Below are 26789 nucleotides of genomic sequence, written 5' to 3'. Positions count from 1 at the left end.
GGGACATTTGAAAGGACTACAACATAAGGTTCACAGTCAGGCGGGAGGTTAATGTGATTTGGTCTATGGCCAGAAGTAATAGTCCTCTCGTTATTAGATGGAACTACATTTGACTGAGAGGTACAACCAGCCGGATGACGTATCTCCCTGGGTAAAGGTTTGAATGGGCTCTTCCCTCTGGTTATGGCTGGTTGAGCCTGGACTGTTGAATGTATTTCTGATTCAAGGATTGTTGCAGTCTTATCTTCCCTCCTATTCTCTATAAGATCGCCCAACCTAGATATCTCCATAGATAAGAAATCAATTTTTTCCAAAAGGGGTTTGGTCACCAAGTCTAATTTTGATTCAAATAAGCTAGTTACCTCCATGGTTAAAGAATCAATTTTTTCCATGAGAGGCTTAATTATAAGGTCTAATTTATCCTCGAAAATCTTGGCAATATGACCCAAAAGATTATCATTCCCATCACCCTTGCTAGCTGTGTTATCAGTAACAGTCACAGTATTTCTATGTCTTTGGTCCAGCTTCAACTTTGGGTGAGCATTTCCCCACTTAGATAGGGTTTTCCTGCATTTTCTTACAGGTCTCTTAAGGGGAGAAAGTAATGGCACAGATTCACTAGGTAACGGTACTTGAGTAGATTCTTCGTGATCCATGGAAGTGGTAGTCAAAGTTTCAGAACAAGAGGCGTCAGTGCTGGTTAGATCTAACATAGTTAGATCACTTCCGATGTTAGTATCTATAAGAATGGTATGGTCCGAAGTGGAATCCTTCCCCAGTGATTTTCGTCGGTCATTGTTTATCTTGCTCACCATTTTGACCAGATAGTTGTCCAAAGTGGAATTCTTTGTGGCCATTCTGGGACTCTAGTATAGGTAGTAAGAAATCAGTACTATTTGAAAAACAATAAAACGCAAAAAGTTAAAAGAAAGAATACCTATCTCAATTCAATCACAAGATATTACAGTACTATGATGGGACAGCAACCCTGATTCAGCGAATGTTCAGCTGGATAACGCCTTGATACAACTCACGACATCATCATCGTGGCACCGATGATCTCAGGAACCTTGATTTAGGGGGGTGGCCCGTCCCGACCTCTTCCGGCCTCCTAACGGACACACAACGGCCCGCCCTTTGCCCGGGCTTAGCCCGGCGTCGCCCGCGCGCGTCCCGCGACGCGGAGGGAGCCTCTGCCTTTTGAGCGCCTCCGGGCGCGAAGACAAGCGGAAGTGGCCGCTAAGCAGACTGGGAGCTGTAATCTCCCCCTGTCACGGGCGCGATAGCGTTAGGCGCCGACAGAGGGGACAAACAGCGTGGGCACCCCAGGAGCGGCAGAGCAGCAACCAAATCTCCAGCAGGACCTCCGGTGAGTAGTAGCGTCAGAAATTGCACCCCCCAATTAATTAATTCACAGTGGTCTTGATCTATACTGTTTATACTAAACTGTATTAATCTTTTTGAATCATAAGGAAGAATTAAGGACAATATCATTTTGAAGTAGAAATGAAAACAGTGAATAAATGGTACATTTTTGGCACAATCAAGAGAAGACATCCATTGAGTAAAACCTTCAGCCAACATAATCAATAAATGGACATTCTAGAATGCTTATTGACGGGGATTGTTACAGATGAAGGACTGGCTAAAGAGAATTATGCTTTCTTTCGACTGTATATACCCTTTATGGAATCTTCATAAATCCAATGCAATTCAGGCAAAGCCCATTATGAAGCACAAACAATCCATCCAATTAGGGATTTTTTTTAATGGTGTATAATTTACACAAAATATAAAGAGATCATACACATAGCTTTCTGGACAGTTCTGGGCTAGGCTTCAAATTTCAGAAGAGCATTCAGCATTAGCAGACCACTTCAAGAAACTGAAATTCTCCTTATATTCAGTCATGTCTTTCCTACCATTACATACCACATTCATTTCACAATCTAAGACATATGGATTTTTATTTGAGTGTAACCTAATCTGTACCCCTATTCTAGTGTTCTGATGAGGAGAGTTTACAACATAATCCCCGTCTCAGTACATACACTGTGCCCAATGTGCTCTTATTAAATTACATCTTTAAAAAGTTAGAAATGTATATGGAGAAATCACTATATCCACCTAGTAGGATGGGTAAATAATGCAACTCTCTAACTCCATTTAATTACCTATTAAAACATACCTCTGAAATCAATGTCTATAGAGAACCTTAACCCATCATGATATTAATATGAGTGTAGCTCTTATAGATTGCACTGGGCTGGAATGGAAATAATATATCTGCACTCCCCAAAATGAAATGTTCTCCCCTGTTGTAGTTGGGCTGCAGTTAGAGGAGTAAATCTGAACTTTCCAAAATCAAACACTTACCCTAATGGGGAAGCTTTTGGAGTTATACTAGTAATGTGCAGAACCCAAATTCAACAGTTTAGATAATGAGTGTGGGTTTGGCTTAAGAATGTTTAATGTTAGTGTTATAAGTCTTCTTGGTTGAGTATAATTACAGTTGTAATATATATCATATTTATCTATAAAATCTGTTGAATATTGATCACTTATGCTGTTTATTAAATTAGGATAACATTATTAATTTGTTATGTTATGAAAAAGTACAAATACTTTGTAATTAGTTTCATTTGTAAATATTAACACAGTAATATATCTAAAAAATGTAAATAAGAGACTAATATATCATAAAAAGATAATATATAGCTGATAGGGGAGAAATCCCGGAGATTTGGAGAGGGGCGGAGATAACTGCTATTTACAAAAAAGGAAATGCTTGGGTTCCCCCCCAAATTATAGGCCAACTAACATAACAGATAATTTGCAAAAAATATTTGCTAGGCAAGTCCTTGATAAACTACTAACTTAGCTTAGATGGAAGAGAATGATTTCTTGTCACTTTAACAAGCTGGTTTTCATACTAAAACCAGCACATGCAACCAGGTTTTTAGGTTCTCATTACTTACCTGGAAATACGTATTGCTACAAAACTACAAATTGAATGTAGCTTTTGTCGATCTGCAAGCTGCTTTCACCTTGTGCCCTGAGAATTGCTCTGGAAAGTTCTACTAGGGATGGGAACCCCTGTAAATGTGGTAAACTGCTAGCAAGGCTGAATGAGGGAAACTATGCGCAGGTTAGGTGGGGGAAGTAGGGCAAACTAAACGCCAAGATTCCTATCCAGCTTGGAATGCGCCATGGATGCATACTCGCACCCACATTGTTTTCCCTGTATGTTAATGAAGTAGTTAATGAACTGAGGGACTGTGCAAATGATTCTCCATTCTAAATGGCAAGAAAACACCAATCCTGCTTTTTGCAGATGATTCTCTACTTATTTCCAGGACCCCAATGGGCCTTCAGAAACTATTAGATACATTTCTGTCTTTTTGTGAATCTAGGGGCTTGGAATTACTTGCAGAGAAAATCAAATTTATGGTATTCGAACAAGAGTAAGGGCATAACAAGATCAGTGAGAATAGCCGAGAAACCGCTAAAGAGAGTGACCACCTTTGGGTTAGGCCTACTGACACGCTTGGCTGGGAACCACAACATGACAAAATGTATTTCCCCCCAGTGTCACAAATGCAAACCCTCAATCCGATTCTATAGACAGACCCATATTCGGTCAATGACCCCCACCTTTCGGTCTATTGGGCAAAAGCAGAAATTGCGGCACTTTACGGAGCAGAGATATGGGGCCACATTAAAACACATAAGTTGGCGGTGTGTGAGAATATATATGTTAGACCCCTTGCTTTTGTCCCAGTTAGCACCCCACTGACCCCATTGTTTTTCAATTTTGGGATGAAAGGAATTGGGGATGTGGCCTCATTAAAGCCATTGATGTACTGGCCGCGATTGTGGACCACGTCGAAGTTAAGCAATTATTGTGAATCCCTTAGAGAATCCCTAAACATGAGTGGTGCTAACCGGATTCCATGACTACTCCATATTGCAACTTTGTGTAGATCCCTGGGACTGATTGGTCTATGGGATTGTCTAGAGCCAATCAACCACAAAGATATAGCTAATGTAAAAGCTAAATACTGGTTATATGTGACTGATAGGTATGCTACAAGCATGACTGCAGGGCGCCGAAACCACTAATTTCCTAAGCTTTAAGCCATACCCTAAGTTTGAGCCTTTTTTTAATTTGATTTGATCTCACCACCACTAGCAAAAAGGCTTTATGTGAGATTTTGCCTGGGGTGTCTACCATTAAGGTCCTTTAACACCTGGACCCTTGATTTAGACTCCATTACTTGCCCAGCATGTGTTCATGCCTCAGAGACTGAAAAATTCAATTTGCTCTCTTGCACTGAATATCGCCTTCCTTGAAGAAAGTGGATTCAACCAATTTGCCAGAATCTGGAAACCAGACATTATTGGGTCACTTTTAGTATTTTTAAAGACTGATAACATCAAATCCTATTGTCTTTGCAGTAAGCTGTTTTTTACTGAATGTCTGGTTTAGGTGGCAGAAGTTTGTGACCTAGACTAGTTATGTGGGCTTTATCATTCATATTATTGGAACAGTAATTAAGCCCAGGGCAACCTGGAGGTTTGCTATAAGTGACATTTCTATTAATTCATTACATCAGGCACAAAGCACTTTAAATACACAAGAGGATGTTATTGTATGTCGTTTTTAAACTGTTTTATGGAGGTTTTTATTCATGCTGTTTTTCTTGGAAATTGGGCAAGATTATTTTAGTAATGATTGTTATTTGTTGATTATGTGTACTTTGATGGTTTGGATTAAACCGAATAAAGTTTATGATGATGAATTAGGATATTATTATTAATTTGTTATGTTAGGAAAAAATACAAGGGTTTTGTAATTAGTTTAATTTTAACATAGTAATAGATCTAAAAAACATAAATAAAAGATTAATATATCATTTGAAAAATGGTAATATATGAAATAATATATATTTTAAGAAAGTCACATTTTCAGTCATAATCCATTTTAATAACTGTATTAGGGCTTTTTGTATTCAACGTATTTCTATATTTACACATAATAGAAACATTAAATATTAGGTTAATGCTGTGTACCAATTAGTAAATTAATGTATAACATAATTTTCTTGAATTTTTTTAATAGTATATATATTTAACAAATGTTGACTAAATATTTTGGAGATAGTAGTTTGCATAAAATATGCGTTTAATAACAAATATACACTGGTCTAATCATAAATGCTGCTAAATACATTATCTAGTCATTTATCAATCAGTATTTGCAAATACATTACTGTTCATTTTTGTTATATTTTTAATCATTTTTAAAATTAAAAATAAATATTTATACAATATTAAACATGTTTCTTGTAATAAAAAAAGTCTGCTGATTTTTACACTTAGGTCAATGTAACACTAGTAGTTTTTTCATTTCAATTTCGCTGCTGTTTTTGTTTCTGCTAACTGTATTATTTCCAGTCTCTTCTGTCTTCGGTATCCAGTGGTAGTCAGTATAAAAAGGTGTTCTGGGGATGCAGCTCTGTGTTTCAGGTAAGGGCTGTTCCTTTATGATCTTTAAGTGATAGTGGTACGTCTGTGGTTCCGATGTCAGCTTAGCTGAACGTCTATTTAGTTACAGTGGTTTGGCTAGTTGGGTTCAGAAAATCGTTATAGTTAGTTTAGTAAGTGGAAGAGCACGTAGTGTTTCAAGCAGTTAGTTTTTAAATTGTTGATTTCTAGATAGATTATTGTTTGTATGTTGTGTAGGATATTAAGGGTTATTGTGTGATTTGCTATAGGAATGCTTTGTTTTGTGAATGTGAATGTGTGTTTTGTTTTTGCAGGTGCTTAAAAGAAAGATTCTGATCCATGTTTCATTTGTTTATTTTTGAGATAATTGTTTCTTTGTGTTTTTTGTATCAAAAGTTTTTTTTGTTTTCTTGGATGTTATATTTTGTTTATTGTAATTTATTTTTTGAGTGTTATATAGCGCAAACTTGGTCCAATGGCATGCGGGCGCTTTACAAGGTTGCATATACAGCAAATACAGGAGATATAAAACAGTAGGATGGACTATCAGTAGGAAGCATACACTGATACACAATGTATAACAGGGGTGAAATATACAATGGGGGAAGGAGAGGATTGTCAATGCAGTTCTGATGGAAGTTATAGTATATAATTTGATCTGTGGTCAGGATGTGTAACTGGTCGGGATTTTTTTTATTTAGGAGGGAGGGTTTAGGTATTTGTTGAGAAGAGATAGTTTGAGCTTTTTCCTGGGGTATAGGTAGGATTGGTAGTCTTTTGGAAAGGCGTTCCGAATTCTGGGAGCATTCCCCGAGAAGGAGTGGGTGAGATAATTATTAGTCTTGAAAAAAAAAGCCTCATGGGAGTCTCTTTTGGCCCACTATTGGGAATTAGGTTAGTTTCCCAAAGTATAGGACTTTGTGAGTTAAGCAAGCTATTTTGAACATACTTTTCACTTCAATTGGTAGCCAATTGAGTTTTTTTAGTGTGGGAGTGAGGTGGTCATATGGTTTCTCTCCGAAAGAAAGTCTGGCAACTGCGTTGTCTTTAATGGTAAGAGGTAGATATTTGGGGTGCCGGTGTTCTTTGCATTGCCGTAGTCCAGTTTAGAGAGGATTGTGTTATGGTTTTCAAGTCTTCACGGGTATAAATGGTTTGATTTAAAAAAAATGTTTTAGAGTGTAGAAGGCGCTTTTTGCTGAGGTGTTTTTATGGTTTTCTTTGCTCAGCTTTTTGATGTGAGTGATCCTAAGAGATTTAACAAAGTTGGAGATAGTTTCTACTGCAGTTAGATTGTTGAGCCAGTTGTGGATAGGGTAAAGGCTAGTATTTGGCTGGATGAGAGAAGTTCAGTTTTGTTAGGGTTGAATTTTAGGCGGTGTTGGTCAGCCAAATTTGTATCAGGGAGAGACTTTTGTTCAGGTGTTGGATGTCTTTAGGTGACGAGTTTTGATGTAGATTTGGGGATCATCAGTGTAAAGATGGTAGGCTGTCTTGGCTTGTTTTAGGATCAATGCAAGGGATTCCATGTCGAAGTTGAACAATGCTGGGGTTAGGACTGAGCCTTGGGGAACTTGGGGAACTCCTTGTTTGACTAGTGCCCCTGGTGATGTGGAATTATGTATTGTGCTTCAGTGAGATCTTTCATTCAGGTATGAAGCAAACCATTGCAGGACAGTACCTCTTCACAGTGCATGGTGGAGGTCTCATAGAATGTTTTGGGACAGAGGCAGTTTAGTGTTTTATAATATTGAAGAGGTCTTTGGGTCTGTTTCTAGAAAGGTCCATTTGTGTTCGGAACAAAAAAGATTTTTCTCTATAGATGTGTTTTTTGTATTCTAGGTGTTCTGCTCAGAGGAGAGAGAAATGAGCTAGTGAGGGTTGTTTTCTCCAGTTCCTTTCAGTTAGTCTGAGTTGTCGTCTCTCCTTGTTAAGGTTTGCTTTGAACCAGGATCTGGAAGGGATACTTCTTGATATTTTCAGTTTTGAGGGGGGCGATGGTGTTCAGGAGTTCTGTTATTTTTTTGTTATAGTAGAAAGTGAGGTGGTCTGTGGTGGTAAGTTCAGGAGGGGGAGAATTTGGGAACTGATTAGGGAGTATATCTGCGATTGCTGGATGACTTTTAAAATATAGCTTTTGAGTATTAGAGATATTCAAAGCTTTTTTATATGGATTATTTTGAAGGAATATTTCTTGTAATGGAGTATATTTCTCATTTTGGGGGATTTTTACATGTAGAACTGGATTCATGCTTCAAAGGAATTCTGTGCCTACACTGCACATACTCTTTAATTATTTAATTTAAAATTAAATGCTGTGTGGGATAGATTTAAATTAAGAAATTCAGGTATTTAAGTAGATGCAACATTCCTTCTATGTTGCTCTGGTATAATAGGTTTGCTGTTTTTTTAATCATGGTTTAATTAAAATAGTAAGAGTTGGTTATGATTTATAATGTTCTAAAAGTATTATATTGTGTTTTTGTAATTTGGATTCAACTACATTATATTTCACTGAGGTTTTTAGAAATCATTTTGGTTTTTAATTTAAAAATGTATTTTTTCAGAATTATAAAATAATTCTTATTTTTGTAATTAAAAAAAATGTAGTTATGTAGGAATGTCGTGGCTTGTTTTATTAGTTTGCCTCGTAAGGGTCTTTTACGCATATGGGGCGGAGTATATTCTAGTTGTGTGTGAGTAATTGTTTTCTGGTAGTGTCATTTTTGGTTGTTTGGGAAGAGAAGGACTTGCTAGCAAGCATGTCATGCATTTAGTGTGTCCGTTTGGATACTGTAAGCCATAATTGATGTGCCACAGCTTGTATCTGGCGTAGTTCTTGATTGCTATTTTCTTTTTTAAAGATTTCTATGAATTGGTTTAGGGTAAGGAGGAACCTTCCATGAGTGCCTGGGAAGGAGTTATATAACCATTTAATGGCTTTTTTAGGTATGGGCTTCCTAGGATAGTGTGGTGCTTAGGGGTGGGTGGCGCACTCCGCTCCGCCAGTGGAATTTGCAGAGTTTTTCAAACTCCCTGCTCTGTTAGAAGTGCGGGGTTCAGCAAAAACCATGATCCCATGAGTTGCGAAGTTTGCCTCTGCTCTCCACCCCTCTATCAGACCTCTCAACCCCACCCCAGCCAGAGCAATGCTGAGCCCCACCGAAACACCCAGCATGCCTGCCGCCCACCAGCAAGCAGCCCCCAGCAATGCACAGAAGATGAGTGGCTTCTTCTCGCCCCTCCGGTCAGATCCTCTTTGGCACAGCTGCGGGGGCCAACAGATGGAGGCTGACAGCAGCGGTAGAAGCCATGCCGGTGACCCATGGTGTTTCTTCTGTAACTAATTAAACCCCTTTGTTGCAGGACTCGTGAGGACTGTGCATGCATGCTCATGGAGGGTGGAAACCTTAACCTGGTCTCCACTCTCCATGCGTGCTCTTGTACAGTCCTCCCGAGTCCTGCAGTGAAGGGGTTAAATTAAAGAAGAAACACCACAGATCAACACTATGGCAGCAGGAGGGGTCCCCGGAACAGAGCAGCACCAAGAGGTAAGCTGGTGAGAGCCGGGTGGCAATCTAGGGCTCAGGGGAAGGGGGAATCCTCCCTTGATAAATGCGCTGTGTTCCACCAACCAGGTCTGTGACTCTGCTTGCTGCCATAGGGTGAAGCAGAACTCCACAGAATTCCACAGCGTTTTTAGGCAACTCTGCAGAATTTCACGTAGTGCAACTCTGACAACTCTGCCCACACTTTGTCCTGTTGTACACATTTGCCATGGTATATTAGTGAAATCTAAAATAGTCTAAGAAGGGTGTTCATTTTTGTCATTTTCTTGACATTATGGAGATTTCAGTAATAAGTAATAATGTTTTGTAACCTCTGTTGGTAGTACACATGCTAGATGTTACATGAACACCAACATGACAGTGGCTCAAGATGGTGCAGTCTTACCTTAAGTCCAGTGTCTTGTTTGGCATGGTTTCCTTCCCGAGTCTTCCCTCCTGACTGTGTGCAGATGCACGATTGGGCTGGACCCTCAGCTGCTAGGGCTGCAGGGCTATACCTCGCACAGTGCTTCTTTGAGGAAAGCCTGGGCAGTGGGTGGTTTTCAACTATATTAAAGAAACTAGAGAATTTCTGAACAACAATGTGAGTTCTGACAGTTTGACAGAATCTTCTCTGTTTATGCAATATCTGAAATTACTTCGTACATGGTTGTTCAATCCAAGATGGTGACCATTAGTCTTCTTCATATTTCTTTTATTAATTCATCAAAGTTATGCTTCTTTCCTGTTCATGTGAACAATTTCCTGTGTCTATGGGTACTTAAAGAGCTGTGCAGGAGTTGGTTCTGCAGTGCATCATAGTTGGAGTTTCTTTGTCTGTTTTGCGCAGAAAGGCTGCCTAAAAGCACAGCTAGGGGCATCAAGAGGACCTTTCATGGGTGGTCCATGGGTGTTTCCATGCACCCATCTATGTTTTTTAATGCAAGACCTATCATTTTTGTGCCACAAAATCACTCCACCTTGAGGTAAGTGCAAAGAAGGAGAAAGGTTTTCTTTTCTACACAAGTTTCTATGTTTGCTTGAATGCTGCACTGTTTAAAAGAGAGTCTAAGCAGACCCTTCCAATCCAAAACCTATTCTATACTCCCAGAGGCACCTTTTCACTAAGAATAGTGTGTTTCTATGGATAGCTATTTCCGCTGCCCATACCACCCCATCGTAGCATGCTATTTTCCATTGATTGTAGTGTACACTTATCACCCTTGAAAGGCAACTGTATGCTAATTTTAACTCTAAATGCCTTTTCTAAGATGACCCATTTTTTCCCCATTTAGGACGATTTCTTCAGCTTCAGAAATGGTAAAGATAATTGTCTCAGATATTTTCCAACTATGTGGTTTACCAAATATTATGATTTTAGACTGCCGTTCCAAGTATATTCCACAATTTTAGAAAGCACTGGACTCAACTCTTCACAAATGGCAAAGATATTTATTTCAGATATTGTCCAGCAACATGAAATACAAAATAGTATGCTTTTAGACATATATTTACAAGTTTTGGCAAGTATTAGAGTTAAATTTGTATTCTTCTTCATTCAGATGCATTACCAGAGAGAACAGACCAAACCTTAGAACAGTACTTCCCTAGTTATAGCAATGCTACACAAGGTAATTGGAGTGACACTCGACCCCTAGCAGAATTTTTGTATAATAATGCCACCCCAGTTACCAAAGTTTCTATTTTTTTGCCTCAGGGTTTTCATTCACAGAGTATTCCTGCCAGTCTTCAGATTACTCCATTGGCTCATGCTGCTCCTGACTTCATTTATAATTTAGAGGAGCATTTGCAATAATTACCAAGAATTTACACCACTCATAGACATTTGCAAAAAGAAAATATAATTTTCATCATAAGCAATGCTCCTTATTTAAAAGAAAGTCTGGCTTTCTTCTCAGTTTCTCGGTTTCTATTAATTCATTATTCTTCTAGTTCAGACCAACATTTCACAGATCATTCATTAACTGCAAACAGATTAATTCAATAGCCTTTAGTCTAAAGAGTACCATCTTCTTGGAAAGCTAATTCGAGCTTTCATGTATCTCAACTAAAACCATTTCTTTTGGAACCTTTTCATCGTATTCCTCCTCCTTCACCTCAAGTAATTTTAAAAGAAACCTCAGAGTTTGAAGAAAGTGATATTTATGATTACAGCTTGTATAGAGAGCAACTTCAATACTTAGTTCATTAGAGAGGCTGTCCTCTCAGCAAAAGACCCTCAGTTCCAACTTCCATAACATGCCCCAGTTATGATTCAACATTTCTAGCTATGCTAGCCCATCTGGACAAACCTAAATCTATAAGGAAGGTGTGTACTGTCACTCAGACAATGATGCAGTGCAGGCCAAAGCTGCACAGGCTAACCTCTAGTTGTTCAGGATCATTAGGAATAAAGATCAGATGTACTGAGAACTAATTTTAGAACGAACCTATGTGTTAATACATTTGTTAAAAAATTGCTGATTCCTATGGTCCAGAATTTGACCTACCTCATAAATGTTAAGGAAGTTCATAAATTGCGACCCACTAGGGATGGCAGCCATCCAAGGGATGGTGGTCTGCAGGGATCAGCACACCACCATGCCTGTGATTTCTTTAAAAAAAATGTTTTTCTTTTAAATGCAACCCATTTTTCTTAAAGGAAAATGGGATGCATTTACAAGGAAAAAAAGCTTTGAGGAGGTGATAATAGATTCATGTTTTGTGGCTAGAATTTGGTTGCAAAACAGTAATACAAGGATTCGGAATTTGTAAGGAACACCCTAAAGATGCCCCTTCCACATACTGAATCTGTATTGGGTCTCCAACCAAAAATGCAATTCGGTAACTTGATACAGAATTGAAATTTGAGGTTTGCAATAAGAAAATAAATTTTTCTGATCACAACCAGCCAAATTCTGTGAATTGGGGCATTTGCGATCTCAAAAATTGCTTCATTCATCTGGGCCAAACTCTATCAAAATATTTACTGTTAATGCTGAAGAGCTAGTGCTAGCTTCTTTTAAGTCTTGTAGTATATTACAAGCTTGTACTTCAGCTATGTTAGAAGGATGACTATGTCCTTTTGCATTCTTAACACAGTGACTAGTGGTAGTTGCTCAATCAATTCAGTAGGCTGAGTAGCATTTCTTTCACTATCAGTTGTTTTTTCCTGTGGTAGTACTCTCCTTAGTGTAGGCATAACACACATGGCTTAGTATGGGTGTCCTTTTCTGTGAAGTTATTGCATAGCTGCACTGTGGATTTATGTCTGGACAATGATATAAATATGAGAAATGTACGTGAAATATATTTAATTGTATAAATAAGAGTATATGATTTCATATTTAATATTAGTTCATGGAGAAATTCTCAGCTCCCTTTTCTTTAAGTTGTTTTTTCATGTTTCACACAATCAGTTTTCAATTTGGAATATACAAAAATAAAAGCATGTATTAATTTTGATAGAAATGATTTTTATTTTGGAAATAAATTATGTCTTAGGTTAGGACCTTTTAGTTACAGAGAGTAATTCAATGTTCTTCACTCAGCTTGTTTCCCCATGTAAATTGATGGTGTAAGTGCTGGAGGGCTTTCACTTTGCCTGAGTGACAGTCTCCTTTGAGTTGTGCTAGCTGTGCAGCTATTTGTGTATTTCTCTTGTACTTTATTAATACCCTTTTTAAAGCAGTTCCTTTTTTCTATTTGTTAACTGTTTTCAATTTAAATTTGATTGACTAAATTTCTAAATGGGTGTTATTGTTTTGGTATTCACATATATCGTAGTTAAAACTTTCTTGTTTTACCAGCTTTGTAGTCAATCTTCTTGTTATGTACATACAATACTTTTGTTCTCTATATTGGGGCCGATTCCGATCCGGGTCGGAAAGCACTCCGACCGAGCCGGATCCGGAGTGTTTTCCGACCGAGCCGGAGTCCTGCAGTCCGACCGAGCGAGTACGATGTTGCCGTATGCTGCCGGACTCGGTTCGGTCGGACTCCCATAGAAGTCAAAGCCTGTGTTGGGGAGACCCATGGGTCTCCCCCTGTGTCCGACTCATAGGGCTGCGGGTGACAGGGGGTCCGACATGGACCCCCAAAGGCAACCACCCGGACGATAGCTCGCACAGGCTGTCCGACGTGTGCATCGTACTGGCTCAGTCGTGAATCGCATCCATTGCACTCCACGGTTAGCTTACGACCAAGACGTACGGAGCGGTTCGGACCCGGAAACGACTCGGTCGGTGAATTTCATGTAGCTCGCATCGTACTTGCTTGCTCGTACAGCTGTACGAGTAGGCCGGAAAACACGCATACAGCTCGTAGATTTTCCAGCCAGACCACGTTCGGTGCCCTTCCGACCCGGATCGGAATCGGCCCCATTGTGTCAAGCATCTTTCCGAATTACCCAGAGTCTGTTGATTGCCAAAACTGACCGACCCAAATAGCATGTATTCGCATAATGCAAACTAGAAAGAATGCAAGCGGTCCCCACTGGTATCCAAAGATGCTGCGGAAGATAAGAGATGACGTTTTTCAATAACCTCATTATTTTCTACTATACCCACCATAACCCAATTACCACCCACACCACACTGTTGATTTTGTGATATGCAAATATGTATTATATTAAAAACTTAATATCAACAGGCTCTCTAAACCCACCATCCACAAATCCATCCCTTATATCTCTTTATAGGGCCAGTCAACCTTATATAGATTATCTCTTGCCCACCACCACTCACACCTAATATGGTAACCATCCCTCTGTCTCAGTAATTAGTAGTATCTTATCCCCTTACACTAATTGTCCCAACTGTAAGCACAACTGTGTGCCTCTGAGTGGATGTATTGTATAATGTAGAAGTAAAAACTGCATCATTTGGGAAGTGTACTGTTTCTTTGTTGCTAAGTAGTTAACATTTTTTGCTATTTGATGGTGCCAGAAATTGTGCTGAAGTTCATATGTGTCCATCGATCTAGTACAAGTGGGGCAGTGCACGTTTACCACCACTCTTCCGTTGCTAAGCTTAAATAATGCTTTGAATTAGCCCTTTTAGACATTTAGGGTGAAATATATACTCCATACCCACACAATTCCCAGTAATTCCATTAAGCACCAAAATCAGGGGTCTTGTGTTAAAGAAAACACAAGGCATCTCATAATGATCTAATATCATGCATGCACTATATGCAGGACATTCACCAAACAGTAGACTGGAAGAGGTTTTAACTTCTGACCTATGTGTGGTTTATACAGAGAGGAAGAAAATAACTCTTGGCTAAACTGATAAATGAGCAACATCCCTCTTTTTCTCAATTTAAAAGGAGATGACATGAATGTGTCATTACATGTATGCTTATTTGCTTTCCAAGAATTACTGTGCAAAATGATATTCAAATGTACATTCATAGTTTGGGATCTTACGTCTGACATCCGATCGGAGCGGGCTCCTCTCTGAAGCTGATGTCGGGATATGCCTCATAATGGAGTGAAAATAGGCCACCAATCAGGATATCCCCATCTCTTGAGTACCCATTTGCCTGTGGTCTAGGAAGGTGGCATCCATCTGATGTCTTCTGCTCAAAAGAAGCTGGCACCAGGCAGCTGATCAACAGGCAGGACACTGCTCTCTGGCAGAGCTGAGGGCGGTTCAACATTCTTAGAATCATGTTTGTGTCAGATTTATATACTTCACACATTTTACTGTTGGTCTGTAGTACTGATATTTCACTAATTCTCTGCTCTTCTAAACTCATCATTGTCGGCTGCTGTTGACACTTTTCTGTAATAAGCGAATTGACGTAGTTAGCAGTTAATTATAACATTCTCTACATCCAGCAATTGCTGTTCATGATATCTCAGAATATCATTAGAGAATTCTTATCATGACGCAAAATAGAACATTAACAATTGGTGGAAAGGCCATTCAGTGGCATAGATATTGTCCACCAATGATACTTTGAAAAGCCCTCAGTGGTGCAATGACAGCATAATATTGTCTTTCAGACATCTCCCCGTTTGAAGTCTAGCAGACTGAGAGCCTGATGTGCGCTGTATTTGAGGCCTTCATGAATAATAAACTTGATCTGAGTTAAAAAGGCTGGACTAGATGTATTAGGCACAGAAAAAACCTCTAGACTGGTAAACATGGTGCTACTTTCAGGGCTGGGTGTGCTTCGATAACCTCAGACCATCCGAATCCTAAAAGGAGGTACAAACTTTATTAATAATAATAAACAATCTTTATTCAGCAGTAACACCGCCATAAAAGGAATCATACATTAAAACAATATTAAATTAATTAAAAACATATTTCATCACACAGTAATCATACCAATATCATTATTTCTACTAGGAAACTGGACAAACCTTAGCTTAAAATTACTCTTAGAGATACCTGAGAAACAGCACTATTCTTTACATAAGTTTCACATGACATAAATACGATCCTAAAATCCTTCCTATACATTTTAATTCTACTATTCTCCAGCCTGGTTTCACGCTGTCCCTCCCTAGCTCAATCATGTCTGGATTTTCTTGATCTTATCATTGCTCTTAGTAAATGAATAACCACACTTAGGGGTCGATTCCGATCCTGTATTTTTTTTTTCCGTACGACTCGTATCCGTAATTTTTTCCGTACGAATCGTACAAGTCCCGTCCGACCCGTGAAGTACGAATTGTACGGGAAAAATACATACGGATCGGCCCGATCCGTACGAATCGGATCGGGAAAAGTTGTACGAGACGGACCCGGACACTTTTCCGTACGAATCGTAAAAATACAGTCCGACCGTACAAGTACGATCCGGACCGGCTTTCTGTACACGGGGAATGACTTTACCCGCTACGAAGCGAACTTTGTACGACTCGTATCCCGGGAAAAGTTATTCCCGGGGTACGAGTCGTACAGGGGTACGAGTCGTACAGGCCCCCCATGCATATGTACGCACCTTACAACAACATCGCGTATGTATGCACCGTACATACGCAATGTTGGGGTACGCACCGTACATACCCAATGTTGGGGTACGCACCGTACATACGATGTTGTTGGTGTACGCACCGTACATACACAACGCATGGGGGTGTATGCCTGTATGACTCGTACCCCAGGGGACTCTGCTTTTACGGCTGTTTTTGACTCCCGTAAGAAAAGAGCCATACGGAGTGCCGTAGGGACGAATCGTACTTGCTGGGCCGGAAACCACTGCTTAAATACGTACGGACGTCGCGTACAGGCTGTTCCAGATCCGATTTTTTTTTTTTTTTACCCGTACGGTCTTTTGTACGATTCGTACGGAAAGAGGCTTTCTGTACGAATCGTACTTCCTAGGTTGTAAGGAAAGTTTACCGGGTACGAGTCGTACGGAGAAAACGCTCCGTACAACGATTCGTACATCCTTTTTCCAGGATTGGAATCGGCCCCTTAGTGTACAAACATCTTGCATGAGTTGCAAATGTAAAAGAGCAACATGAGCGTGCCTGAATCCCATACCTTTCAAATAAGGTTTCAGAAATTGACGTCTGGGCTGCGTAAAATATTTGCATAAAAAGATAAAATTAAAAATATCCTGTGGCGACCTATTGTTGCAGCCACAGGGCCCTCTATCCTCTTTACATACTACAAAACCAAGAGGAGAGGCAACTAAATGGGGGAACATATTCAGTCTAAAACGGGTGATTGAAAAACGCTCATGGGGACTAGTTAATATGGAGAGATAAGGCTTCATACCCGGCACTGATTTATCTAAAGTGTGGGCTCTTACAATAGGCTTCATAAGCTCCTTTCCTTCACACTCAGTGTTGATTGTGTTTTTAAAAAAAATAGGTCTTCAAATATCGTTTTTATCCTCCCTCTTCACTGTCTTATATTCATAAATATAAATGGTCTTCCCAGGGAGCTGAACGATTCTTTAATGTATCTTAACCAGGGAATTTGTAATACGTGATCCAAGGAGAGGCAATCCACGATTGCTGCTTGGTTAAAAGAAGCCTCTACATTGGACCAAACATTCACCCAGCAGAGCAAAAGCTTGACTGCAATTAGGTCTGTAACATGTTTTCCCCCAATTCCTCGTGTACAGTATATGCAGGTGTTCCCTTTGACACTTTTAAAATCAGGTTTAAAAATGTATTTTGGGTGATTCGTAATTTATCAGCTACCTTATAGCCTCAAACACTCCCATACGAACTAGCAGAAGACAATGTTTACTTTCACGTCCACACATACATGCCTTGGTGCCCTCCTGCCTTGGGTCCTGTGCAGAAGCAGCTGGAGGTATTGGAATATTTCATAAATTACTATTCAAGTCTGCCTGTAAAGCATATGCTTTTTCCTATTATGTTTGTAATATTGCGCTGTCAAATTAATAGTTTGGACCCATTTATAAAAATGTAATTCTTGGGATTCGACCCCACACCTGTAGCTCTCCTGAACAGGGTCAGTCAATCCCTCACTTAGTACAATATTGTGCAGGTACTTATCATTCCCAGGCTGCTGCTGGCTACATTTATGCATGTTTGGTACAGAGACCCACTAACGAGCCATCTTCACCCCCTATAGTCCCTGCACATTTATAAAACAACCTTCACTTGCCTGGCATTTAAAGTTGTTTGAGGTACCCACTGTTTTCTGATTTTACTTCATATCATAAAGGATCCATGGCAGGAAATGCAAAATTAGCCATTGAACGCATTGTATGCAACCAGTAATCTGGCTGCCCAGCTCTATACACTGTACATGTAATGAATCAGGGCATTTCACAAGGCTTAGATTTCCTCCAACTTCATGAGGATTTATTTATGATTTATTTTTAGGGAAAATTATTGAAGAATAAAGACAACAGAAATGAGTAGATGGACTTCTTCGATGACGTATACTGTAACTGAGATGAGCTCCACACAGAGCCTGTTGTGATAAAGATGAATTGCCCCCAATTTTATACCTATAAATGTGAAATATTAGCCTACAGAAAGCTCCTTGGGATAAGTGCCTGAACAAAACATGAGTTGGCTGTTTGTCTTAATGTATGATACGCCAAAATGATCAAGAAAAGAAATGAGAAATGTTTTTTTACAGCTCATAAAAAATTGGATCAAGAACCACTCAAGAAGTGTGCTTTATTCCCATACCATTGAAGTCTGAGTATTACCTTAGGTGTGAGGTTAAAGCCAGAGGAATCAATAATAGCACCTGTCCAACAAAAACATAACCAGGTCCAACAAGAAGTGGACACAATTAAAAAAGATTCTGGTAACACAGTAAAGCTTAGTTGTCTTTTTTAAGATGTGTAGAAAAGATTGACTTGGAGTTCTCAATATGGAGAGACTTCCATTGGATGATCACAAAGAATGGGTCAGCACAGTGATCAGGACAGAGATATGTAAGAGCTGGGCAGACACAAAAAATACTGGCAAACAATGCTAACAGTAGTTTCAGTGCATTACTCACCGTTCTTCAGTCTGTCCAGGAGGGGTTGCCGAAAACATTCTGCAGGTCTTTTCCTAAGCACACTGCCCTAGTTCCATGCCCCACTGCAGATGTCCTATGACATTGTGGCTTCAAACTTCAGTAGCTGGCTTCTCCTGTAACGTCTTCTGTCTGAAGCCCAAGCTTAGCCCTTCTGCCTTCCGACATGCAATAAATGATCTCCCTTCTAATCTGCTTTTTTATATGAATCAATAACTCATTGAAAATAGGGAGCAATAAGAAACTGTGTTAATTGCTTAAAAAACAGCATGTAATATTTCAAACCACATTGGTTTAAATTGCTTCCTTAAGGACCACATCATATACACTAAGCACCCTAATGAAACAGACAGATTAGGGAGGTGCGCCAGATCTCCTAACAATCTTATGTAATTGCTTGTTAGAGGCAGAAGCAGCCCCAGAGACTGGTAAATGAGGGAATGTATTGTTTTAACAGGAAAAGGGGTACAATCTTTAGCACTGGAAACTAGATGAAAGTACTAATTGTTAGTCTCATTACAACATATCAGATTTTATCTTGTTTCACTTTTAAACCTTTTGGAGTATTTCTAAACATAAATAGAAAGCCCCACATTTTCTCAGGCATGAGGTGGACTTGTGCTTGGTGAGCATTATTTACAAAGCATTTTACAGACCAGAAAACTGGTCAATTTTAGCCAGCTTACACATATTTCATTTGGTATCGTGTTTCTACTCATAGTCAAATCACCAGACTGGAGCATTGAATGGTGTGATCTAATCTGTAAACCACCTCCTATTCAGTTTCACTTATTTATTTGCTGTTATGAAGAAGCATTTGCAAAGTCTTCTCTGTTGCCCAACTATGCACTGACTAGTATGGGGGATAGTGGAAGAGTGCTAACCGAATCAAGTGAATCCTAGAGAACTGTACAGTTCTTCAGACCCAACAGAAAGCCTGTGCCAAAATAGCAATGGGTTTCTCATGGCAGCCTCACACCAGATGGAGCTTGTGTTGAGCTCAGATTGTTTAAAATTATTTGAGATGGAAATGGAATAGAAACAGTTGCTAAAAGACTAGTCAGAATGGATATCTACTGCCACCTGGCCTGTATTGTACAGGCCTGGATAGTATTTTTAGCTCAAGCCAGTAAAATAATCGGAAAGTCAGTAAAATTCTGTATTTTTTCTCTCTTTGTATAGAAATTTAAAAACAGTAAACACTTAAAGAAATTTATTAAAATGTAACTGAGACTACCTACATTATTTTATAATGATTCCTAAACTTAACAGAGGGATACTTGCCATGCTAAAGACACATTCTTAAGATTTTATTCAGATTCTTAATTGCCTATGAGGTTTTTCCCACCCAAAAATAGCTAAACATAAGCAAATCACTGGTATTTTACCTGAATAAGATGGTAACCCTAATGCCAAAGCAGAGGTGACCCTGTAATTACTAGCAAGGTGAAGGAAACCATAATAATAAAACAAGTAAAAAAATTAACATCCACTTTTCCTCAAGATATACTGAAAACAATGTAGCATAAAGATTAATTTGGACAAGGAAGAAAAATATGCACGCAAGAAAATAGCATAACAGCCATGGTCCACCTTATTAACAAATAAACAAGTTATGTACCGTCGGTAATGCTCTTTCAGATAGGAACTCTATCTAACATCAAATTCCTCCCGTTTTCAGTATTCCCCGGTGTCAGATTGGATCTGGAAACATTTCAGCAGTGATGCCCATGTAGCTGCCTGAAGCACCCTTCTGCCCTAAAGCACCTATAATTCATGCACCAGCCATGCACAGTGTTGTCATAAATGATGTAATTTCAGAAGCTGCAAATGCAAAAGCAACAATTGAAGGAAAAAATGTTGAACACCCCTCATCAGCCAGGCTAGCTTTACTCCAGTGGCATGGAGAGCACAGGACCCACGTCTGGGCATACCCGTCCACTTGGGGTGACAAATGGAAAAAGAACAATTGATGGACAGAATGTTGAACAATGTCAAATATTCACCTCAGTACAGAGATCTGGGCCTAAATCCATTGTATTTTTGCTTCTCATGCCATTACAGTTTAAACCCAGCCATAAGCAAATCAGTCTTGACCCTGTTCCCCCTGGGAACAGTCCTACTCGAACTGCCAGCCTAGGTTATCCCTGGACCAGAAACAAGCATTCTGCGACCTGTTTCAGAGTTCCACCCCTCATCAGCCATGCTAGCTTGACTCCAGTAGCATGCAGAGCACCGGACCCACGTCTGGGAGTCATGTTATCAATGATGTCACAGAACATCTCATGCATGATGTAATAGGGAGCCTTAGGACTCTGTGCAATTTACCACTACTAACCAGTGCTAATGTGCTTGTGTTCTCTTCCCTAAACATAGCAAAATTGGTTTACACCTAATTGTAATATTTAATTTCCTTATCAGTCCCTTGTAGAGTGGTATGAAATATACCCAGGGCCTGTATATTAAATGCTACTAGTGGACCTGCAGCACTTATTGTGCCACCCACTTAAGCAGTCCCGTAAAACATGTCCCAGGTTGCCATTGCAGCCTTTATGCAGTTTTATACTGCCAATTCCACTTGGCAATATAGTACCCCTGCCAAGCCTTAAACTTCCCTTTTATTGCATGTAAGTCACCCTAATGTACGTCATGGGTAGCCCATAGAGCAGGGTACATTGCAATTAAAAGGTTGGACATGTACTTTTAAGTTTTACATGTCCTGGTAGTGAAAAACTCCTTAGGACGTTTGTCCCTACTGTGAGGCCTACCTGTCCCATAGGATAGCATTGGGTTGCTTTATTACATGTAATAAGTACTAGCATTTGATTGTAGACGAATAAGCATTTCATGTTTGGTATCTTTGAAATTTTAATTAAAAATTCTCCTTAATGGTAAAGTTCAATTTCAAATGACAATTTTGAAAATGCCACTTTTTGAATGTTATATACACGGAGATACAATGTTACTCCTTTGCCGTTTCAGGAATAAATAATCAACGCACAAATAAGGGCGCGTGCACCGCTTCAATTACCAGTATACGCTGATCCTCCAAAGATGACCCCAGGCACACAGCACAAGTAAGCTAATTCGTTGTACTTTATGAGGCTACCACATTCACATAAGTACTGATCAAAACAAGTAATCAAATTCTAACCGTGCTCACTATTCTAGGCACGAGGAAAACACGACATGACCTCTCCATTGAAGAAACACACACATGAGCAGTGTTGCTCTGTATTTAAGGCACAGTTTTGTCCTGCTGAGATATAAGCTGGGAAAAGTCTTGTCCGCAAGTAAACCATTCCAGAGACTTTTACATACTTGCAAGTAGAATAACAAAAGCATTCATTTGTGACCAATAACTCTGATCATTCAGGTCACAAGGTCAGCAACACAAAGATTGCGCCAAAGAAGCAAAAAGTTGAGGCAGACAGTTCTACCACCCCACTAAACAATAACAGGTACACTTTAACCCCCCTATGAGGCCGTAACCTATAGAAGAGAAGGTGAATAATGGTGTTAAATATATTATTTCCTTTCTAATTTCCACAGATAACACCGTGGTCCAGCCCTGATGATAATCCCTAAAGTCACATGGGGATTGGAAACGCGTCAGCAATTTCCTTTCGTTCTATGAGGGACAGAAATTGTAAAGGACTCTGGAGAGGGCTTGTTAGTACAAATATACCCCTGTAGAGACTTATAAATTCCTTTTTTTGCCCCATGGACAGCCCTTCTCTGAATTGAAGCCAAATAGTAGGCCCTTTGAGAGAGCTTATGTTCAAGCAATTTAGACTGGTTGTAATTGTTTTCAATGATTTCAAAGTGATTTTCAGTTTGATTTTTATATTTTTCACAGAAATGTTTTCTTCTTTGTTTAAAATTCTGTCTGTAAGAAAGAAGTATCTATTGAATGCCCCATTGAATACTGAAATGGTTGCATAAGATGTTTTAAATAATACAAAATAATGAAACGTACAGTGACGAGATGCATTGTTCCCTAGCCTGCTGAAATAAATAGCAGCCTTGAAAACTGGTGGCCAGGTATCTTACCTTTATAAACTTTATCACGTCTCACCAGGCCTCCGAAACGGACGGAACCCCCTTTGATATTATACTTTTTGAAAGTTGACATTTTGCAATTTGGTAGGTCACAGGACTGAGTGCAGTTGGCAGTTAGACTCTCTCTTCCCACTCCGGGATATATATATATCTATATATAGATATCGATATAGATATAGCTATAGATATAGCTATAGATAGATATAGATATAGATATATATAGATGTATAGCTATAGATATAGATATATATATATATATATATATCTAAAGTACATAAAACACCATTAACCCCCCAGCGATACCTATAGTCTCTTCTAATGAGAGCTTTCTTGAAAATTCAGTGACTTATATAGATTTCTTTCTTTTCCCATATGTAGCAACCCTTCACTCAAACTGTGAAGATAGTGGAGATTTTTTGTCTACGAATATTGAATGGTCAGAGTTATATTTTATGAACCTAAATGGATGCAGTGTAGCTTTTTACCCGTGTAGACCACCATTTAGGGGTTAAAGCATGTGAAATCTTTTTGAGAAACAGATCTGCCATTTTTTTTAGCATAACAACATGTTACTGAGTATGATTACGTTTTGTCTCCAAGAAAACATCTTTGTCTATGATGGGACCTTCTATAGACAGAAGGTTGGAACTGCTATGGGCACCTGCTTCGCACCCCAGGTTCTCAAATCTCTTGATGGGCTGGTGTGAGGAACAGGTGGCCTGGGTGGAAGACAATCAGGAATATTTGCCCCACAGTTTGGTTTGGTCCAGTTATTTTGATGATTTGTTTATTTTGTCGAGTGGTCCTAAAGGAAAGGTAATTGAATTGTTAGCTGAACTGAAGGATAACTCTTATAATCTGAAATTTACGCCACTTTAAATCCACAGGAAATTGCTTTCTTGGATGTATTTTTGCAAATACAGAGAGGGAAAAAAATACAGTCAACTGTGCACCAAAAGTTAACAGCAGGGAACAGCACCTTGCACTTTAAGAGCCATCATCCCAAGAACCTAATTGAAAGTAATCCATATGGTGAAATGTTAAACTTAGTGAGAATTTGCAGCAGCCAGGAAGGGTTTGAGAAGCAGACCACAGAAAAGAGAAAGAGGCTCAGGGAGAGGGGCTATACATCTCAAGTAATTTGAGACAGTGCCATGAATGAGTTTATAGAGTGGAGGACATTTTATAATATAATATATAAGAATTGGATATTTAATTCTGTTATTTATTTACCTATGTATATTTTGAACCTCTTATGCTCAATGTAAATAATTTTTTTATAAATATTTTAATTGTCTCTGCTTATATGTGATTGTAGTTTTTATTATTTATAAACATTTCATGAAATGTTTTAACTATTGTGAAAATAATGGATTCCTCAGGCAGAGGAACCTAAAAAACAATAGTATGTTTTTCATGGCTATGAATTGTTGTTTACTTATTTCGTGAGGGGGTGAGGTTCACACACTTTGAGAAAGGCTTGGAAAAAAAGCCAAAATGCTTCAGTGATCTGGAATTGTCTGCTTTTTGAAAAAAGAAAAAGAAAAGTCACACACTTACCGGAGTGGTAGCTATTCTTTGGTTTGCTGAAGTTTGAAAGAATATATATATTTTTTACTAAATATGTGCATGTAAATATGTATTACTATATGTGTATATATTATGTACATATATCAGCATATATATATTATACATGTATACATATATATATATATATGAACACACAGCGTCTTCTTCACAGAAGGACTCGCACTCGGGAAGGAGAATAGACTGTTTATTTAGTCACTCGTTACGCGTTTCGTCAGTGAAACTGACTTGATCACAGTCAGGTGTGATCAAGTCAGTTTCACTGACGAAACGCGTAACGAGTGACTAAATAAACAGTCTATTCTCCTTCCCGAGTGCGAGTCCTTCTGTGAAGAAGACGCTGTGTGTTCATTAAACTACCGGGAGACCTGCTCGGTTTTTACTCGCCACCTGCCCATGGGACACGGATTCCAGGAAACAAGGTCATTTTTTGGTGAATATATATATATATATATATATATATATAAAATGTATATATATATTTATAGGGAATATTTATTTTTCATTTATGTTTACAGTTTTTTACATTCAATTATACATATTGAACACCCCTCATTAGCTAGGCTATGTATTTATATTTATATTCATATACATAGATATTTATAAATATATATATAAATATCGAATTACCACTCTAACGTGTATTCCATGCACTCAAGAGATATGGACAACTTGATGAGCTTGTTGCCAATGTAGCACTTTATTTTTCAGTTTTTGGTGCAGTCGATCACAACGCGTTTCGGCCAACACAGTGGCCTTGGTCACATGATCGTGTTACGTGTTGGTGATTCTTTTATTAGATATTCAACATGTCATGTGACACCAGTGACTGCAGCATTATAGAAATAGACTACATACTATGGCACGGGTGATTGCAAACTATAAACCAAGTTATAGATTAAACTATTGCACAAGTATGGCAGATGGTAATAGCCGTTCCACATCTATCAAAACATATATAAAATATGTCTATACATTCATAAGTAGTATACATATATCCCCATATAAAATGCAAGTAATAAATAAAATGCACAAATGCAGTTATTACAGATGCTCAAATGGTAGATAAAAGCAATACTAAAACGCATGGAGCGGTTCTAAAAAGATGTAAAATTTGTAAACAGTCACCTCAGATATATATATAGTAAAAAAACAAAGGTAAAAGTAAGGAAATAGAATTTAAAAAAAGGTTACAGGGACGCTATAGTTAGATTCCGATTTTACAGAAACACAAAACCATAGAAATTGAGCAGTCCTAATAATAGTTAATGCTCCTGTAATACACTGCTTATGACCTCACATATAACATCACTCATTACATGGTCGGTGACATCACTGTTAACAACACTGATGACAACATCCGGCAAAGTAAACGTCAATATACTTCTTAAAATACCATTAACATTTTGTTTAAAGAAGAAAACGAGGCGGGAGAGAGACGTACAGCACAGGGCTCGCTATAACCTTATCAACTACTACACTCAGTTATTACAGAGGAGGGAGTTCTTAGAGAATAGTCCTGTCTCTTGTAAATCACTGTTCTAATCACTAATCATCAAAGTAAAAATATGTAACTGTATAGGTTACTCTATCAAAAACCACAACCACACCATTTGCCAACATGGCAAGAGGTTTTACTGCAGAAGTCAGTTTTACACATACCAGTACAACACACATCCACACATCCAGTACAAATGTCTTCATGGACAGAGCACTGTGTTACTAACCACTTGTAAATCATTCTTGATCCTACAGAAAGGAGTGAGCAGAGAGGTCAGTCGGTTGCAAATATCTTCTAGACTGAGTCATCACCCTAGACTGGAGAAAGGCCTTAGTGAACAGACAAATATATTGCAATCTACCACTACATTTATTCAGCAAAAAGGAGAGAGATCTGAGGAAACTGGGCAGTATACCATAAAGCAGAACTATACTGAGCCATCACTATGGAGTGAAGTCTCAATGAGCATCACCCGCCATAAACCTGTTCTGGTCTCCCGTCGTCCCGGGACGACGGGAGACGGACGACGGGAGACCAGAACAGGTTTATGGAGGGTGACGCTCTGACACCAAAGTCTGATAGAGGAGCGAATTCCTCCCGAGCCCCGATCAGCTACTTTAGCTCGACCATAGTGTATTTTTTCGCTTAAGTGTCCGTGAGTATGCAGACATGCAGTCCACACACTTTAATGCGTGTGTAGGTACTAATTTTTCATTGTTTTCACTTTCCACGTGGAGCTACTCACTTTGCCACTCACCGCTTTCACCGGACCTGGAGAAAGCCCCCCCTACATTCCCCTGTGGGCTAAAGCATGTAGACCCATCACATAGACAACTATAAGATAATCAATTCTTTTTTTAGTTGCATCACAAATCATTTTTAATCATATCCCGAGCCGCCATTAATAAAATTAGAGAGGCAAGGATTCTCAGAGATATTTTTAATTCACATCACATCACATCTTTGCACCACACCAGCTCCGCTGTAATCAGGCGTCGTAGCACAACTGCGGGGCATTCGGCTACCCGGTTGGGACCCCAATGATGAAGCATGACACCAACCAGGTTGATGTGTGCGGGGTCTTTTAACAAACCCAGTGGGTTCCAA

The 26789-nt window shown here is 39.0% G+C and overlaps 1 protein-coding gene across 1 annotated transcript in view; it reads right to left on the bottom strand.

The window, feature by feature from the left end:
- LOC146782778 (vomeronasal type-2 receptor 26-like) overlaps positions 1-26789 on the bottom strand; it is a 140847-nt gene that overhangs the window by 53786 nt on the left and 60272 nt on the right. The window contains exon 3 of the mRNA XM_085637248.1: positions 14485-14842. Within this exon, the coding sequence (XP_085493374.1) occupies positions 14485-14842 (358 nt within the window). The remainder of the gene's footprint in view (positions 1-14484; positions 14843-26789) is intronic.

Source organism: Triturus cristatus, chromosome 12 (assembly GCF_964204655.1).
Source record: "Triturus cristatus chromosome 12, aTriCri1.1, whole genome shotgun sequence".
Classification (NCBI taxonomy): Eukaryota; Metazoa; Chordata; class Amphibia; order Caudata; family Salamandridae; genus Triturus; species Triturus cristatus.
Note: the sequence above shows the minus strand (reverse complement) of the source record. Positions and strands in the feature narration are given on the sequence as shown.